This window comes from Hippocampus bargibanti, linkage group LG05, assembly GCF_051943395.1.
Source record: "Hippocampus bargibanti isolate YZ-2025 linkage group LG05, ASM5194339v1, whole genome shotgun sequence".
In the NCBI taxonomy this organism is placed as follows: domain Eukaryota; kingdom Metazoa; phylum Chordata; class Actinopteri; order Syngnathiformes; family Syngnathidae; genus Hippocampus; species Hippocampus bargibanti.
In genome coordinates, this window is record NC_142738.1 from 31,339,031 (window position 1) to 31,358,348 (window position 19,318).

A 19,318-nucleotide genomic window follows, 5' to 3' on the forward strand; every position below is an offset into this window, starting at 1 on the left:
ATACCGTTGGTCACGTGACCAGCTTTCGTGCCGTGCGCAAACATGACGGGTATCGATAAGTTACAACTCATCGTTATTGGGAAGGCAAAGAAACCAAGGTGCTTCAGTGGCGTGAAGAGTTTGCCGGTCACCTACAAAGAATAAGAATACGTCATGTCAACGTTGCAGTTGTTTTCCATACATGTATTTAATTGTGTTGTATTCAGATATCTTTTTATCGCTTGCAATAATCACTGTTTTTCATACGGTATGTACATGCTGGCGTTCGCGGTTTCTCTCGTGTGTATAGAACAAGAGTGCATTATGAAAATAATAAGACGTTTTTATTGAATGCATAAGTTTATTTTTCACTTGACTGCAGTACAAAAGAATGCTAGATACGCAATCCATGAACTCAAGGAGAAAATGACATGCCATATCAAAGATCCTCCATTTATTGCCCACTTTTAATACAGTTGGCGCAGGATGGGATATATCGATAGTCCGGTTATATCGATATTTTTTCCCACTCCCGAGAATATCGATATAACGAGACTTTACTGTATATTGATGCTCACATTAGCATGGGCCTTGTCAAAGTGCCACTGATATTAAACTGTTTCATTGGTGGTATAGTTTCATTGCAAATTAGAATCACGGCAGAATTTTTGTCCTCCACAATGTTTTTTTTTTTTTTTTTTTTTTACTCGTCAGGCTTATTTAAAAGGGGCGTTTACCTGTTACGACATCAACGGCCATAGGTCAGTATCATCCAATCAAAATTGTGCTTTCCGCCAACTGGCGCCCAAACGGGAAATGGACAGTGAAAAAGCGAAAATATGTCTTTCGTTTTATCGGCGAGCCGGATGCAATCATCAAAAGAGCCATAGCTTCCCGACATCTGAGATACATCAAAATGTGCACACGTCGCCGACAAGCTAGGTTTCAAAGTAAACAAGAAGCGCTAGCTTCCATTACCAATGCCTTATCTTCCATTTGATCCAAAAGTTGATTTTTTCTGAAGATATTGTGAAAAACACCACATTTGTTTGCATCTGTGGCATTTAACTGTTGACGGAACAATGTTTTAACCATGAAAGGCGCTGCCTAATTTACATTTTCACATTCATTATTTTGACATTAAAATACCTCATTGTGGCTTAGACATGGGTGGATCATCACACTTTTGTGTCAGTGTGGCATCTTATTTATATTTTATCAACCTATTACTGCTGTAAATAAGCTTTTGGCTTGATTCAAGAGAGTGCCTGAAAGCAACAGTGCCATAACATAGTACAATATGTAATGTATGTGTACTCCATACATTACATTATAAGCTTTCAGTCATACAGGAGTGGTCCATCGATGAAAAGGTTTCTTCAGCCGTCATCTGTAGTTATTTGACGGCGTCGGACGTTTCGCTTCTTATCCAAATTGCTTCTTCAGCGAACTAAAGTCTTACTGGTAGTTTCGGCCCTATATATATCCCTACTGTCCAGACTCTGCTATGATTGGTCTCTGGTCTCAGGTTGGGAGGGGGAGCAGAGGACTAATCCCTGCGGCTCCACTGATTATTCCTATTGTCCTGACCAATGACTGGCCTGATTGCCCTATTTGCTCTGGTAAAAGCTGTGATTACTTCCGTAAAAGCAATTTTTGAAATATATCCTTTTGTCTCTCTTTGGCCAGTCGTTAGTCAGGACAATAGGAATAATCAGTGGAGCCGCAGGGAGTAGTCCTCTGCTCCCCCCAACCTGAGAGCAGGGACCTATCATAGCAGAGTCCGGCACCGCCATGTCTGGACAGTAGGGATATATATATATATATATATAGGGACAAAACTACCAGTAAGATTTTAGTTCGCTGAAGAAGCATCTTAGATTAGAAGCGAAACGTCCGACACCTTCAAAGGAGTCCAGATGATGGCTGAAGAAACCTTTTCATCGATGGACCACTCCTGTATGACTGAGAGCTTACACAGGACAATATGAAGGAAATTGCACCTTTTCTGCCTCAGATTGTGTTCGTTGATCCAGGTATGTCAAAATAAGAATCATATTTATTGGCCAAGTTGCAAAAAAAAAAATAAAAATACAAATACAAATACACAATAAGCAATTTGGGCATTATTAATATAACCGTTTTGTCCTTTTGATCAGGTTTCTTCAATCAATCGAGTACTGAGGAACTTGGCCAGTGACAAGCCGCAAGTCGTGGATGAGGCGGTGTTTGAAAAACTAAAGATGCTCAATGCACAAGCTACCTGGGGAGGGCGCACTAGCTGCTACCCTGGTTCCACACTCACGATTCCAGGTAATAAACGGACTCTTACTGGTTTTAAAGTTTGCAGTGATACTGTAACTTGCACTCCAGTTCTCCAAAGTGCAAAGTAGATTTGGAAAGGTAAACTCTTGGCAAGCATCACTGGTGATACCTGTGGAAGTCGGGCAATCAGGCCAGTCGTTAGTCAGAACAATAGGAACAATCAGTGGGGCTGCAGGGAGTAGTCCTCTGCTCCCCCCAATCTGAGAGCAGATTCCGGCACCGCCATGTCTGGACAGTGGGGATATATAAATAGGGCCGAAACTACCAGTAAAACTTTAGTTTGCTGATGAAGTTTCTTGGATAAGAAGCGAAACGGCTGAAGAAACCTTTTCATCGATGGACCACTCCTGTACGACTGAGAGCTTACACAGACATACTGGTGAGAATGGGTGTGTTTTGGGTTTAAAGGACAACCGACGCCCTCGGACAAGTTGTGTCCATAATTTGTAAAATGGCTTCAAATTACTTCTACTGAGCGTATTTTACAAAGATTCCACCGCATATATCTATATTTTACCTTCCAAGACTCACGCTGAATATTTAGGAAGTCTTGTTTTTGAGTTGGTGACGATTCCTGATGTGACGTCACGGTTAGGTATCATCACTAACCAAAAAAGCGACACCCAATGCATTTTGGGTACTTTATTTGGTCTGAAAACTTCGTGTTGATCTGTGTTGATGGCAAAATTAGAAGGAAAACACATAAATAACATGACGGTAAATCGTTGTGTGTGGCACCAAGACTACTATTTGATATTCGCTGACACAAATTCCCAGCAGACATATCAGCCCATTTCCAACAGAGCTTGGGCGCCATCTTGTGCATTTTCTGAGACGCTACATTTCTGTCCAGACGCCTGAAAATTACACGGAAGGATTTCTTTAATCGATTGCAAACATGTATGCTTTCCTCTTCAGAACTATTTGAATCATATTCATAACTGGATGAGTAACAAGAAAGCATCTTCTCCAAATCTGAAGCCATTGTTTTGATTCTCGAGCAAGGCAAGACGTCATGGTGTGACTTTCTGAAAATCTCCAATTTGTAGCCCAATTTTTTGCAGTTTTAGCACACTTTTAGTCATTTTTATTGGTGTTTTGCATTTGACTAAAAATTTCATACTGCGTGTTTTGGGTATTTTAGATGCTATAAAACGTTTTTTCTGATGTCAGTTAGGAAACACAAAAAAATGGTGTCAGTTGTCCTTTAAGTGAGAATGTAGGTGGCTGATCTTGAGTGACTTTCCACAGCCAGGGCAGGTTGTTTTATTTTCAACATTTTCAAGAATATATTTGTATGACCATTGTGCAGAGGGGCAAACTTGACTATGTTATTGGTATTTTGCAAGTGACTTGGCACAGTACACATACCACACACACATTCCTGTTTCAAGGTTTTGTGAGGTCTGGATAACTCCAGATAAGGAATGAGGGCCACCGTTGCTGATAAGTTTAGATAAGAACTAGTGTTACATTTGAACATTAATTGTCACCCCATTTCCCACTTGAACTTCTTTAAAAACAAAGCAATAAAAAGTGGACTTGAAACTGAAATAACAGCAGGGGTGAGGTTTCTGAATGGCTACATTCAAAGTCCTTACCCTGTAGTGAATTTGGTTAAAACATCATTTTACTTTTTGTGGTATGAACTTTTTCCTCTCATGAGTGGGTAAAAACTGTCCTCACTACATCTGGTAAAAAAAAAAAATGTTAGGGGTCCTCACAAGACTAGCCATACAAACCCACAGACACACACACACACACACACACACACACCTGCACACAATGGCACAGACGTGACAGACTGATGCTTTCTCCCACTGTCTGAATCCCAAAGTGCTGCTCCAAGAGGAGGAGCTGCTGGCTCCCAGAGCAATTTGGCCTCTTCGGAGAAAGCACAAGTCAAGCTCGAACACGTCTGAACAGTGTGTGTGTGTGTGTTTGTATGACTCGTCTTGTGAGGACACTAACATAGTGAGGTAACGTAGTGAGGACAGTTTTGACAAGTGAGGACCTTTGGGCCGGTCCTCACAATTTTTTTCATTTTAAAGGCTTCTAGAGGGTCTATATATGCATGTGTGAAAGTTTCAGAGAGGTCGTCACAGATTCATTAAAAATGATTTTTTTGGTGTGTATTTTCATTTCACTTGGATACACACACTTTTTACCCACTGTGTGTATTTATGCGTGTGTGTGTGCATGGCTCATGAGAGGAAAAAGTTCATACCTCAAAAAGTGAACCCATTCAGAAACCTCACTCCTGCTGTTATTTCAGTATCAAGTCCACTTTTTATTGCTTTGTTTTTAAAGAAGTTCAAGTGGGAAATGGGGTGAAATTTAGTCTTCACTAGTTCTTCTCTAAACGTATTAGCAACAGTGGTCCTCACTCCGTGGCTGAAGTTATCCGGACCTCACAAAACCATTGAAACAGGAATATGTGTGTATGTGTTTGTTTTGTGTGTGTGTGTGTGTGTGTGTGTGTGTGTGTGTGTGTGTGTGTGTGTGTGTGTGTGTGTGTTGTGCGTGTGTGCGCGTGTGTGTATCAGGGAGAAAGAGGTGCGTCTTGCACCATTTGTGTCTGTTTCTGCCTGACTGACTGTGACACTGAGCAATGGCGTTATTCTCTCTTGCATTCTGCGTCTGCTGGGAATAATGGATAATTAGGCAAGGACCACAGATAACATGAATTCCACAGGGGGTTGGAGTCAAGCTCCAATCTGATTAGAAATTACATCTTGATGATCAACTGAGTTGCTCTGATTCATGTCTCACTTGAATAATATAGCAGTGAAAAGAATTTATATATTCAAGACTTTTGCTTCCAAAGACCAGTGGATTGTCTGACGTCAGACAAAATGCTTTTGAGAATGCTGAGCGAGCCACCTTGAATTTCTTCAGAATTTTCCCCCACTTTGTGATGACGGAATTAAAATGAAATTGACTCCAGGGAAAGAAAATATGACGTATAGGAATGTCGGTACAGACAAAAGTGGCTGAAATGAGTTTGCTGCATTAATGAAAAGGTTTCTTCAGCCATTAGTCTTACTACCTTACTGGTAATCTTACTACCAGTAAGACTTTAGTTTGCTGACGAAGCTTCTTGGATAACAGGTGAAACGTCCGACACCTTCAAAGAAGTACAGATGACGTCTGAAGAAACCTTTTCATCATTATCTTATTCCACAGTATAAAGCCTAATTAATACTAATGGAAAGTTTGAAGTACGTATCTGCTATTCTTTTCAGAAAACATGTGTTTGCAAGCCGAAGGAGTGGAAAACACCATCTCAATTAATTCCAACAGTGAAGATTCAGAGGAGACACAAATGAGGCTTCAGCTGAAGAGGAAACTACAGAGAAACAGAACATCTTTCACCCAAGATCAGATAGAAGCCCTCGAGAAAGGTGCACGTCTGTTTTTAGTTTACTTTCAATGCATTTTCAATGCAAGTTTTGCCATCTCGATAGACTGCATGATAATTGTAGTCTGTCTTGACTGATACCAAAATTACCACCAAGAATGTCTATGTGGGATGGTATGATGATATATCTCTTTAGTCAGTCTCTGTACTTCAGTAAACAACAAACAAAAATCTCTCACCCAGAAAATATGACCATATAACTTTTGTACACAAAGTCGAGCAAGCACATCGGATTATATCATATTCGAATGATCGAAGGACAACCGTCGTCTCCGGACAAGTTGTGTCCATACTTTGTAAAATCGCTTCAAATGACTTCTAATGAGCGTATTTTACAAAGATTCCACCACATATAGCTATATTTGACATTTTAAGACTCACGTTGAATATTTAGGAAGTCTTGTTTTGGAGTTGATGACGATGCCTGACGTGACGTCACGAAAGGAACGCCCCTGACCGAGAAAGCGACACACAATGCATTTTGGGTACTTTGCTTGGTCTGAAAACTTCGCGTTGATCCGCGTTGATGGCGAAATTAGAAGGAAAACACATAAATAACGCCATGGTGAATTGTTGTGTGTTGCACCAAGACTACTAGTTGACACAGCAGACAAATCAGCCCACTTCCAACGGAGCTCGGGCGCCATCTTATGCATTTCTGGGACACTACATTGCTGTCATTGACGGCTCGAATTGATCTGAGGACTCCTTTAATCAAATGCAAACATTTATGCTTTCCTCTTCAGAACTAGTTGATCCGCGTTGATGGTGAAATTAGAAGGAAAAACATAAATAACATGATGGTGAATCGTTGTGTGTTCGACTACTATTTGATACTAGTTGACACAAATTCCCAGCATTCAAATCAGCCCATTTCCAACGGAGCTTGGGCGCCATCTTGTGCATTTTCTGGGATGCTACATTGGAGTCCAGATGCCTCAAAATGAGACGGAATGACTTCTTTAATCGATTGCAAACATTTATGCTTTCCTCTTCAGAACTATTTGAATCACATTCAGAACTGGATGAGTAACAAGAAAGCATCTTCTCCGAATCTGAAGCCATTGTTTTGATTCTTGGGCAAGGCAAGACCTCCTGGCGTGACCTTCTGAAACTGAAACTTTATGAGGTCATTTTGAAGTAGTTTTGGGACACTTGAAGTTATTTTTATTGGTGTTTTGCATTTGACTAAAAATATCAGCCTGCGTGTTTTTGGGTATTTTAGAGGCTCTAAAACGTTTTTCTGATGTCAGTTAGGAAACAAAAAATTGGTGTTGGTTGTCCTCTAACATAAAAAAAAATTGCAAAATGCTGTTGGCGATCACCTATTGCCATAGATCATCACGATACCATCTACTTGACAAATATGGAGTCAAACAAATTGATTTATATTGCAGAATTTGAGCGAACTCACTATCCAGACGTGTTCGCCCGAGAACGCCTTGCCAACAAAATTGACCTACCTGAGGCTCGGATACAGGTATGCGTTTTGGTTTACACACTTCAGATTTCATTTCTAAGCGCCTTTCAAAACTCTCAAGGTCACTTTACAGTCACAGGATAGGCTTTTCTGTCGGAAGTAACTCAAATAGATAGAAAGCTAGCTCACCAGCTGGTAGATAGCTGATAGATACCTAGCTAATAGCTAACTATCTAATAGCTACCTAGCTAATAGATAGCTATCTAGATTGCTATCTAGATTGCCAGCTAACAGAAATCCAGTTTATCCAGATAGCTAGCTAGATAGCTAATAGACAGAAAATAGATAGCAAATAGGTTGCTCGCTAGGGAGCCAGCCAGATAACTAGATAGACAGCTAGCCGGCCAGATAGCTATTATACAGCTAGCTAGGTAGCCAGCCAGCTAGATGGATAGCTAGCTAGGTAGCCAGTTAGGTAGCCAGCTATTTTAGTGGTGCCAATCCAGATAAAGATGCTTATTTTTTTTCAATTTGCGTCATAATGGTTGCAATAGGGGGGGCGGGGGGCACACAGAGGTGGAGGGAGGAAGAGGATCTGAGGGAACGAGAGGGAATGGAAATTTGAAGAAGGTCAGATAGGTATGGGGGGGGGGGGCAAGGTTATGGATAGCTTTAAATGTAGAAAGACAAATTTTAACGTTGATTCTATCTATCTATCTATCTATCTATCTATCTATCTATCTATCTATCTATCTATCTATCTATCTATCTATCTATCTATCTATCTAGCTATCTAGCTATCTAGCTAGCTAGCTAGCTATTTTTTCCCCCAACTTTATTGTTGAACTTTGAAACTTTATTCTCCTAAAATCATAACTTTATTGTCATAATTTTCTGACTTAATTCTAATGGCGAATTATTCTCACAGTTCTATCGTTTTATTATTTTATTTTAATTTTCTTGATTCTGTTTTTATTACTCCATCACCTGGACTTTTTTTTCTTTTTTTTCTTGTTACCATTATTTCGATTTTATTGTGAAATCTTACAATTTTTTCGTCTCCTTTCGTTTCCTTTGATTTTATTAATCATTGTCTGGCGCGTGTGGTTGTCGCCACTCACCCGCCGAAAAAGAAAAGTTCTTATACTGCGACTGTAAAGTGTCCTTGACAATTTTGAAAGGTGCTCATAAATGAAATGTATGATTTTCATCTTCATCTTTATTAAGCTCAGAGAGTCGCTTGTTCTGTAGACACCAGGGCACACAAGCCAGCCAGTGTCTTATTGTGCCAGTCCCAAGCCCGGATAAATACAGAGGGTTGTGTCAGGAAGGGCATCCCATGTAAAAGCTTGGCCAAAACAAACATGTCAATCAAACCTATGATGATGGAGAATGCGCTGGTTTAAGACAAATGATCCTTCCATTGGATTTAAAAGTTTATTTTTTTGTGTGTGTGATATTCATAGGTTTGGTTTTCCAACAGAAGAGCAAAGTGGAGAAGAGAAGAAAAGTTGAGAAATCAACGTCGTCAAGTGTCCAACTCGTCCAATCATGTTCCCATTAGCAGCAATTTTAACAGCAGTGTTTACCAACCACTACCCAAGCCTACTACACCAGGTATGAACAAGTGGCTTCTTTCTTACAACTGGAACAACATGTTCTTCCTTTCCTTTTTAATCATGTCAAAGTCGATGTGTCTGTGTAAGCAAATTAAAATTGTAATGAGCAATAGATTGGGGAGACTAAACAAATTCTCAAAAACAAGACTATCAACATCGCAGGGATAATACTAGTGGGCCTCAATCAGCAGTACATATGCACCTAAAAGCTCGCAACCACTCACTTGACGACAATGAGTTTTAAAATCTTAGCGAAAGAACATACAGTAAGGTCTCGTTATATCGATATCGGTTATATCGATAGTACTGCTTATTACGATACTATTTCTATGAAGTCAAGGAGAAAATTACATGCCCGCAGGATCGGATATATCGATAGTACGATTATATCGATATTTTTTCAGACTCCCGGGAATATCGATATAACGAGACTTTACTGTAGATGGTTTGAAAAGGGAGTAAAAGAAGAGATTTTCATAAAACAGCTAAATCCTTCACTAAACCGATATGGTGGGGTGAGGTTCAATTTGGATTGTTCGTACAACAGCCTGCTTAGGCAACATAGGATTAGTAATGCTGATGAGGTAATACAGGAGCAAGTGGGGCAATCAGGCCAGTCGTTAGTCAGGACAATAGGAGCAATCAGTGGAGCCGCAGGGAGTAGTCCTCTGCTTCCTGACCTGACAACCTCCCCTGCCAACCTGAGAGCAGGGACCTATCATAGCAGTGTCCGGCACCGCCATGTCTGGACAGTAGGGATATATAGATAGGGCTGATACTACCAGTAAGACTTTAGTTGGCTGAAGAAACATTTTGGATAAGAAGCGAAACGTCCGACACCTTGAAAGAAGTACAGATGACGGCTGAAGAAAACTTTTCATCGATGGTAAAAGTCGATGGTTAATCACAATTGTTTTCCTCCTTTCTAAACTGTGCTCATTTGTATTTCAGTGTCCTTCACATCAGGCTCTGTGTTGGGGAGGTCTGACTCCGTATTATCCTGCAGCTACAGCATACCGTCGATGCCACACATCAGTATGGCTGCCAGCATGCCTATTCAAGTAAGAAACAGATTAATATAAAAAATAATACATTTCATTAATAAGCGCCTTTCAAAACACTCAAGGACACTTTACAGTCACAGGATATTTTTTTTCTGCCGGTGAGCAGCGGCAGCCACACGCGCCAGCGTTCACTCAACCCGGAACAACAGGAATAATAATAACAACCACAATAACAACAACAACCATAACAACAACAATAATAAGAATAATCATAATAACCATTATTATAATAACAATAATAATAATAATAGTACCCATAATAATAATAACCATAATTACAGTGATTACAGTGATACCTTGGCTTACGAACTTAATTGCTTCCTAGACAGAGTGTGTAAGGCAAAAAGTGTGTATCCCAAAAAATCATTTCCCATAGGAAACCATTAAAATGAGAATAATCCGTTCCCATAAAACGTAATTTTCTATTTTTTAATTTTCTAAGCCTTAAAACTACACAAAATATACACGTTATTTTATGTATAATTGTCACGGTTTTGCGAGGTGGTGATGGCGGGTGCGGATCCCAAAAAGCAGGCAGGAGGTAGCAGGAGGTTGTTTGACAAATTGTATTAAAATAAAGGTCAGCAGGAACAAAATGTAAAACATCAAAATCATCTGAATGGAAAAAATACAAAGTAGCAAAAGAAGACCAAAAGTAAAAGTCCGCCAAGGTTAAACAAACACGTACACGATGCATGCTGCAACCAAGCAGCAAACAAACAATGAACCGGCACCGGATGGTCGTGCCGGGTGTTCTTTTAAATGTCAATGATTAAACGACCAACACCTGCAAGGCTGCCGGCAGGGCTGACGTCGCTACCCGCTGGTCGCCAATCAGATCGGGACGACCAGCACCTGTGAGGTGTAGGCGGGGGCGACAGCGCCCCCCGTTGGTCGCCAACCAGATCATGACAATAATAAACGTGCGATGGTATTAGAATTAAAGAAATAAACTGGTTTATAATATTGTTGTTTTCCATGTCCTCCGGTTTCCTCCCCCGTTCCAAAAAACATGCACGGAAGGCTGATTGAACACTTTAAATTGTCCTTTGGTGTAAGTGTGAGCACAAATGGTTGTTTTTCTGTTCCTGCCATGCATGTGGCTGGCATCCATTCAGTGTGAGCCCATCTCCTGCTCGATGCCGGCTGCGATGGGCTCCAGCACCCGCCGCAACTCGAGTGAGGGTTAAGCGGAACAGTACATGAATGAATTACTTCAAGAATAACGATAGGTGCTTTCATATTCTATTTTAAAGAAATTAACACATTTAGTTTGCAGGAGGAAAAGAAGGAAAGACAAATGATGCAACAAGAGAGTGAGTCATAAACACATGCTGTGGTTTTTAACGTGTGTCACAAACAGACAGAATGCCAGCCTGTCATAATTGCATCTGCAGTAAAGTCTCGTTATACGGATATCGGTTATATCGATAGTACTGCTTATTACGATACTATTTCTATGAACGCAAGGAGAAAATGTACATGCCGCAGGATCGGATATATCGATAGTCCGGTTAGATCGATATTTTTTCCGACTCCCGAGAATATCGATATAACGAGACTTTACTGTATTTTGTTGTGGGCCCACATCATTGGCAATGAAATGACATTTCATGAATTTGTACTTCCAGGATTCTTGTCAAACATCTTACTCATGCATGCTGCCCACCAGCTCAGGTATCTCAGTAAATGGAAGACGCTATGAGACTTACACTCCTCCGCACATGCTACAGCACATGAACAACCAACCGTTGAGCTCTTCTGCTACATCAACAGGTACAGTATAGTGCAGTGGTCGGGAAGCTATGGCTCGTGAGCCATATATGGCTGCATATGGCTCGCCGATAAAACGGAATACATATTCTTGTTTATTCGCGGTTCATTTCCTGTTGGGGCTACAGTTGGCGGAAAGCGCATTTTTGATTGGATGATACTGGCCGTCATGTGGAAACAGGTAAACGCCCCTTTAAAAGACAACCGACGCCCCAGAAAAGTTGTGTCCATAATTTGTAAAATCACTTCGAATGACTTCTACTGAGCGTATTTGACAAAGATTCCACCGCATATAGCTGTATTTTACCTTTCAAGACTCGCGCTGAATATTCTAGAAGTCTTGTTTTTGAGTTGGTGACGATGTCTACCGTGACGTCATGTCACGGAAGGAAGGCCCCTGACCGAGAAAGGACACACAATGCATTTTGCGGTACGTTGTTTGGTCTGAAAACTTTGTGTTGATGGCGAAATTAGAAGGAAAAACGCCGTGTTGAATCCTTGTGTGTTGCACCAAGACAACTATTTGATATTTGTTGACACAAATTCCAAGCAGACAAAACAACGGAGCTCTGGCGCCATCTTCTGGCGGGGTGCTACACATCAGTCTTGATGCCTCAAAATCACCCGGAAGAACGTCTTAAATCGATTGGAAACATGTATGCTTTCCTCTTCGGAACTATTTGAATCATATTCATAACTGGATGTGTAACAAGAAAGCATCTTATTCGAATCTGAAGCCATTATTTTGATTCTCGAGCAAGGCAAGACGTCTTGGCGTGACATCACGAACTGGGGGCGGGACTTTCTGAAAATGGCCAATTTGCAGCTCAATTTTTTGCAGATTTAGCACACTTGAAGTCATTTTTATTGGTGTTTTGCATTTGACTAAAAATATCAGCCTGTGTGTTTTGGGTATTTTAGATGCTATAAAACGTTTTTCTGATGTCAGTTAGGGAAAAAAAATGGCGTCGATGGTCCTTTAAATGAGCCTGACGAGTACACTTCGGCACCGTTGGATTCGCCTTTGAGGAGAGAAAAGGTTCTGATTCTAATTTGCAATGAAACAACACCATCGATGAAACAGTCGAATGTGACATTTTACCAAGCCCCATGTTAACGTTAGCATCGACATACTTCTGCGAGAAGTATATTGCAGATAGCAAGTGTGGAAACTAGCTAGCAGTAACTTTGCGTATGGACCCGGCAAGTTGACTTTCATTCCGATCGTTTGGCTGGATCTTTACCAATCACGAGGAACGCAAACCCATTCATGTTAACGGTGAGTACTATCACAGTTATTTGAAAAATACATTCTGACATTTTGTGTAAAAGTGGCCGTGCGCGCGTCTGTGTGTTTGCGCTTGCGTGTTGTGTCTCTCACTGAAAATCATTTCTAAATACAGTGGGACCTCGGTTTACGAACCCCTTGGCTTACGAACTTTTCGGTATACGTACCTTACATTTATGAAAATTTTACCTTGGCATACAAACTATTTTTCCGGATACACACGGAGCTGCCACAATGAGTGATGTGTCGTTCGTGAACGAGCCCGTTCTCCAAACAAGGAAATGGCAGCAAACTTTTTTTTGTCCTCTATTCCCTGCCCCCAGTGTTTGGTTAAAGCCACGTGATTGGTCAAGAACGCAGCAGTGAGGGGTGGGGGTTACAGACAGAGAGTGAAGCCATTCTCCAAAAAACAAAATGCCGTCTTCCGTTAAAGCCACGTGATTGGTCAAGAACCCAGCAGTGGGGGCGGGGGGGAAACATTAAAGAGACAGGCAGATAGAGAGACAACACACACACACGGAAGGGAGAGGACAGAGCTTGAAACAAAAAAAAGAAAAGGGGAATAAAATAAAATAAAATTGTGGGAAAATGGATAGAAAACAGTGAAATTTGGACCCATTTCAACTTTTGATAGTTCAAAGGCAGAGTGTAGACTGCAAGGTTAAAATATCCCATCAATCAAGCTCCACAAATAACCCGCACAATCATCTGTACACTTTATGCAAATAGCTATCAACCCAGCTAAACAGATCACAATTGATGAAGAACTAGATATAATTATCACAAAGAAAGCACCTACAAGGGATCATTCCTCAAGATGGTGGAAGAAGAAGGCTACGTTCCTCATCAAGTGTTTCATGCTGATGAAAGCGGCCATATATATATATATATATATATATATATATATATATATATATATATATATATATAGGCTCGGTAGTCGAGTGGTTAGCACACGGGCTTCACAGTGCAGAGGTCGCCGGTTGGCGTCCCGGTCCGGCCTCCCTGTGTGGAGTTTGCATGTTCTCCCCGGACCCGCGTGGGTTTTCTCCGGGTCCTCCAGTTTCCTCCCACATCCCAAAAACATGCATGGCAGGCATAATTGAACACTCCAAATTGTCCCGAGGTGTGAGTGTGAGAGTGACTGTTGTACGTCTGTGTGCCCTGCGATTGGCTGGCAACCAATTCAGGGTGTCCCCCGCCTCGTGCCCGAAGACAGTTGAGATAGGTTACAGCAACCCCTGCGACCCTAATGAGGAATAAGCGGTACGGAAAATGGATGGATATATATATATATATATATATATATATATATATATATATATATATATATATATATATATATATATATATATATATATATATATATATATATATATATATATATATATGGCCGAAACTACTAGTAAGACTTTAGTAGGGTTAGGGTAATTCTAAAACCTAATGTCTCGAATCGCGCTTCGCAAATTGCTTCACCCGTTTTACTCGGCACCCACCTCGGAGAATCAGCAAAATCGGGCACATGACTACTGTTGAGAGTGCTTTGGGGGATATGGTATGACAAACTGCCTGATAGGGGATGCTCGGGGATAAGTATGTGGCTGGCCCACAAATGCAGAAATAATTTAGAAAATTGCCATTTTAGATTTATTTTAATTAGAAAATCAGCATTTTAAAATATATTTTAAAACATTTGGAAAATCGCCATTTTGGATTTTTTTTTTTATTTAGAAAATCTCAATTTTCTATTGTATAAAAAAAATCACCATTTAAGATTTTTAAAAACATTGAGAAAAATCACAATTTTTGAAAATGATAAAAAAATGAAAGAAATATAGAAAATCACAATTTTTGAAAATGATAAAAAAATGAAAGAAATATAGAAAATCACAATTTAAAAATGTTTTTTAAAAATGTGGAACATCCCCATTTTAGTGGCTGCCGCTGCTCACCCACAGAAATACCTATCCTGTGACTGTAAAGTGACCTTGAGAGTTTTGAAAGCCGCTTAGAAATGAAATGGATTATTATAAATGTTTATTTCATACAAAAGCACATCAAAAGTAAAGAACAGAGACTGCTGGTCAAAAGAACGGAAGAAAAAATAAACTACAAGAAATTACAAGATATGAGTCAAGTGTCAAACTTTCAATTTCATGCGTCTGTATAAGCTCTCAGTCGTACAGGAGTGGTCCATCGATGAAAAGGTTTCTTCAGCCGTCATCTGGACTTCTTTGAGGGTGTCGGACGTTTCGCGTCTTATCCAAGAAACTTCGTCAACAAACTAAAGTCTTACTGGTAGACTAAACAAATTCTCAAAAAAAGACTTAATCAACATCGCAGGGATAATACTAGTGGGCCTCAATCGGCAGTACGTATGCACCTAAAAGCTAGCAACCACTCAATTGAAGACAATGAGGTTAAAATCTTAGCAAAAGAACATAGATGGTTTGAAAGGGGAGTAAAAGAAGCGATTTTCATAAAACAGCTAAATCCTTCACTAAACCGATATGGTGGTGTGAGCTTCCATTTGGATCGTTCCTACAACAGCATGCTTAGGCAACATAGGATTAGTAATGCTGATGGGGTGATACCAGAGCAAAGAGGGCAATCAGGCCAGTCGTTAGTCAGAACAAAAGGGGCAATCAGTGGAGCCACAGCGAGTAGTCCTCTGCTCCCCCCAACCTGAGAGCAGGGACCTATCATAGCAGAGTCCGGCACCGCCACGTCTGGACAGTAGGGATATAAATATATATAGGGCTGATACTACCAGTAAGACTTTAGTTCGCTGACGAAGCAACGTCTGACACCTTCCAAGAAGTACAGATGGCTGAAGAAACCTATTCATAATCAATAATAATAATAATAATAATAATAATAATACATTGTGGCGGGCACTAGGACCAGGCACCTCACCCAGCTGGTGCACCGAGGGGGCGTGTTTAGGATGAGAATATCTTCCTGCATTTTTCTATTTTCATGTTAGAGCCACTTGTTAGCAGTTGGAATAAAGACGTACTCCAGTCAATCGTGTGTTCTCCTTCCTCAACTGCTACACTGGATCACGTCAGGGTCACCAGTATATATAGTGTAAGATATTCTCATCCTAAACACGCCCCCCGCTGTGCACCTGCTGGGTGAGATGCCTGGTCCTAGTGCCCGCTACAACATTACATTTTAAGCGCCTTTCAAAGCTCTCAATGACACTTTACAGTCACAGACAAGCATAGGTACTATTATAAATACAATATAATCACAAATACAATGCAAAACAATAAAATACAATTATAAATAGAAACGAGAGAGAGAGCTACACACAAAATGCTATTTTAAATAGGTGGCTTTTGAGATGGGACTTGAAGGTCGGAAGAGAATCAATGTTACGAATGTTGGGAGGAAGTGAGTTCCAAAATTTGTGGGCAGAGCAGCTGAAGGCTCCGTCACCCATCGTGCTGAGACGGGAAGGGGGCACACAGAGGCAGAGGGAGGAAGAGGATCTGAGGGAACGAGAGAGAATAGAAATTTGAAGCAGGTCAGATAGGTATAGGGGGGGGGGCAAGGTTATGGATAGCTTAAAATGTATCAAGAAGAATTTTAAAGTTGATTCTATATTTTATATTTATCATCCACTCAAAATTGCGCTTTCCACCAACTGCCGCCCAAACAGGAACTGAATAGCAAAAAAGTGAGAATATGTATTTGGGTTTTTTTCGGCGAGCCAAATGCAATCATCAAAAGAGCCATATATGGCTCGCCAGCCGTAGGTTCCCGACACCTGGCATAGAATGAAGTATTCTGTTGTTTTTGGGTTTTTTTTGCGGTGAAATTCATGTGATCGCATAATTACTCACCACCGGTCTCATTCTTATGTCTTCTTTCATCACAAATGTGTTACTGTCTCTTTTATCAGGTCTGATTTCTCCAGGAGTCTCAGTTCCAGTCCAAGTTCCAGGAAATGAAATGGACATGTCACAGTATTGGCCACGCCTGCAGTGATGCCATTTTTTTCGCAACACTTCCTGAAGTCTAAGAGCACAACATCACTACAGTAAAGTCTCGTTATATCGATATTCTCGGGAGTGGGAAAAAAATATCGATATAACCGGACTATGGATCTATCCGATCCTGCGCCCAACTGCATTAAAAGTGGGCAATAAATGTGAGATCTTTGATATGTCATTTTCTCCTTGAGTTCATGGATTGCGTATCTAGCATTCTTTTGTACTGTAGTCAAGTGAAAAATAAACTTATGCATTCAAGAAAAACGTCATTTATTATTTTCATAACGCACTCTTGCAATCGTGACTCTAAGTAGCACTCGACATTGTTCGATACACACGAGAGAAACCGCGAACGCCAGCATGTACATACCGTATGAAAAACAGTGATTATTGCAAGCGATAAAGATATCTGACTACAACACAATCAAGTACATGTATGGAAAACAAAAACTGCAACGTTTACATTACTTATTTTACTTACGTCGAACTCTTTCGCGATGGAGGATTTGCTTCTTCTTGTTGGATTGTCCTCCACAGCCACTATTGCCTTGCACTTCGTTTCGATATCACAATTCTTACGTTTCCCCATGGTTGAAATTGGTGTTGAACAACTGTATACTGTATAAGAAGACTACAGTATGTTTCAGATGCTATTGCAGCAGTCATGAAAGATGTGATCTCTGCTACACCGTTTTTATAGTGCTCGAGGATTACAGTGACAAGACACGAAATTTGGTCACGTGACCAACGGTGTTAGCCAAAAATCAAATAATACGCCGTCTACAGATTCCGCTAATGGTGGTATTGAAATCCTTAAGCAAATATTGATTCAGCTTGAAGCTGCTTTTGTATCGATATAAGCAGAACAAATTGGCTGGCGGGAGATGAAAAGGGCATCGTAGTAGTAGTAGTAGTTATCGTAATAAACGGGTATCGTGCTAACCGGAACTAATTATATCATAAATGACTAGAAATTTGCCGGGAAATGAAAATAGTATCGTAATAAGCAGTACTATCGATATAACCGATATCGATATAACGAGATTTTACTGTATAAACTCAAATGTGAGAAAGGACCTTTAATTGAGAATGACCACTCAGGATCAGTTTGACTTTTGAGAGAGCTTTAGTATATTGCCAGAGGATTTCTACCAGGTACTGTAAAGCAGTTTGAGATAGGCGAGATATTTCACGATGTCATGTGCGTCAGCTGCCATTCAAAATATTGCGTGATGCTTGAAAGGTAAACATTTTATTGTGAAACAAACACTTGTTGCCCTAAATATGTAGATACAGTGGGAACTTGGCTTACGAACTTAATTGGTTCCCAGACAGAGTGTGTAAGGCGAAAAGAGTGTATCCCCAAAATCAATTTCCCATAGGAAACCATTCAAATGAGAATAATCCGTTCCCAGGTCCCCATAAAACAATTTTCTACTTTCTAATTTTAATATACCTTATTTTATGTATAATAAATGTGCTATAGTATTATGATTAAAGAAATAAACTGAACTGTACAATAAAGTATTTTATTAACCTTTGTGATGGTCCTTAATGGCTTGATGGAATGGAGTGTCCGGTTTCCTCAGCATTAAACACTTGATGAGGAACGTAGCCTTCTTCTTTCACCATCTTGAGGAATGATCCATTGTAGGTACTTTCTCTGTGATAATTCTATCTAGTTCTTCATCAATTGTGATCTGTTTAGGTAGGGTGATATTTTAACCTTCCAGTCTCTGCTTTTGAACTATCAAAGTTGAAATGGGTCCAAATTTCAGTTTTCTATCCATTTTCTCACCATTTTACTTGTTTCTCTCCCTTTTCTTTTTTTTTTTGTTTCAAGCACTGTCCTCTCCCTTTCGTGTGTGTTTGTTTTCTCTCTCTCTGTCTGCCTGTCTCTTTATTGTTTAATCCCACCCCATCACACTGCTGGGTTCTTGACCAATCACGTGGCTTTAACCGAAGACAACATTTTGTTTTTGGGAGAACGGCCTCACTCTCTGTCTGTCTGTAACCCGATCCCCCGGGGTGGGGAATAGAGGACAAAAAAAAACGTCCGCTGCCATTTCCTTGTTTGGAGAACGGGCTCATTCACGAACGACGTATCACTCATTGTGGTAGTTCTTTGTATATCCCGAAAAATCGTTTTTATGCCAAGGTAAAATTTTCATAAATGTAACGTTCGGAAACCGAAAAGCTCGTAAGGCAAGGGGTTCGTAAACCGAGGTCCCACTGTACATGTGTTCATGAAGACATGACCAGGAAAATCAATGTGTCCAATTAGAGGAATTTGTGAAAAAAAAAACAATCTGTACAGAATTCTTGAAATTTAGTGATGTGCTTGGTGTGATATGAATAATCCCTAAACGGTAAGTCTTTGCAGGGGTGGTTTTGGGGATGAGGGGTGTCAGTTGTCTAATGCAGAGGT

At 40.3% G+C, this 19,318-nt stretch overlaps 1 protein-coding gene across 2 annotated transcripts in view; it reads left to right on the forward strand.

The window, feature by feature from the left end:
- Window positions 1–17,273, forward strand: part of pax6a (paired box 6a) — a 41,320-nt gene extending 24,047 nt beyond the window's left edge. For both annotated transcript variants that reach the window (XM_088996676.1, XM_088996675.1), the window contains 7 exons: window positions 2,139–2,292; window positions 5,550–5,708; window positions 7,123–7,205; window positions 8,612–8,762; window positions 9,716–9,825; window positions 11,460–11,604; window positions 16,800–17,273. In XM_088996676.1, coding sequence (XP_088852802.1) covers window positions 2,139–2,292; window positions 5,550–5,708; window positions 7,123–7,205; window positions 8,612–8,762; window positions 9,716–9,825; window positions 11,460–11,604; window positions 16,800–16,885 — 888 coding nt within the window. In that variant the 3' untranslated portion in view covers window positions 16,886–17,273. The remainder of the gene's footprint in view (window positions 1–2,138; window positions 2,293–5,549; window positions 5,709–7,122; window positions 7,206–8,611; window positions 8,763–9,715; window positions 9,826–11,459; window positions 11,605–16,799) is intronic.
- Window positions 17,274–19,318: the final 2,045 nt, after the last annotated feature.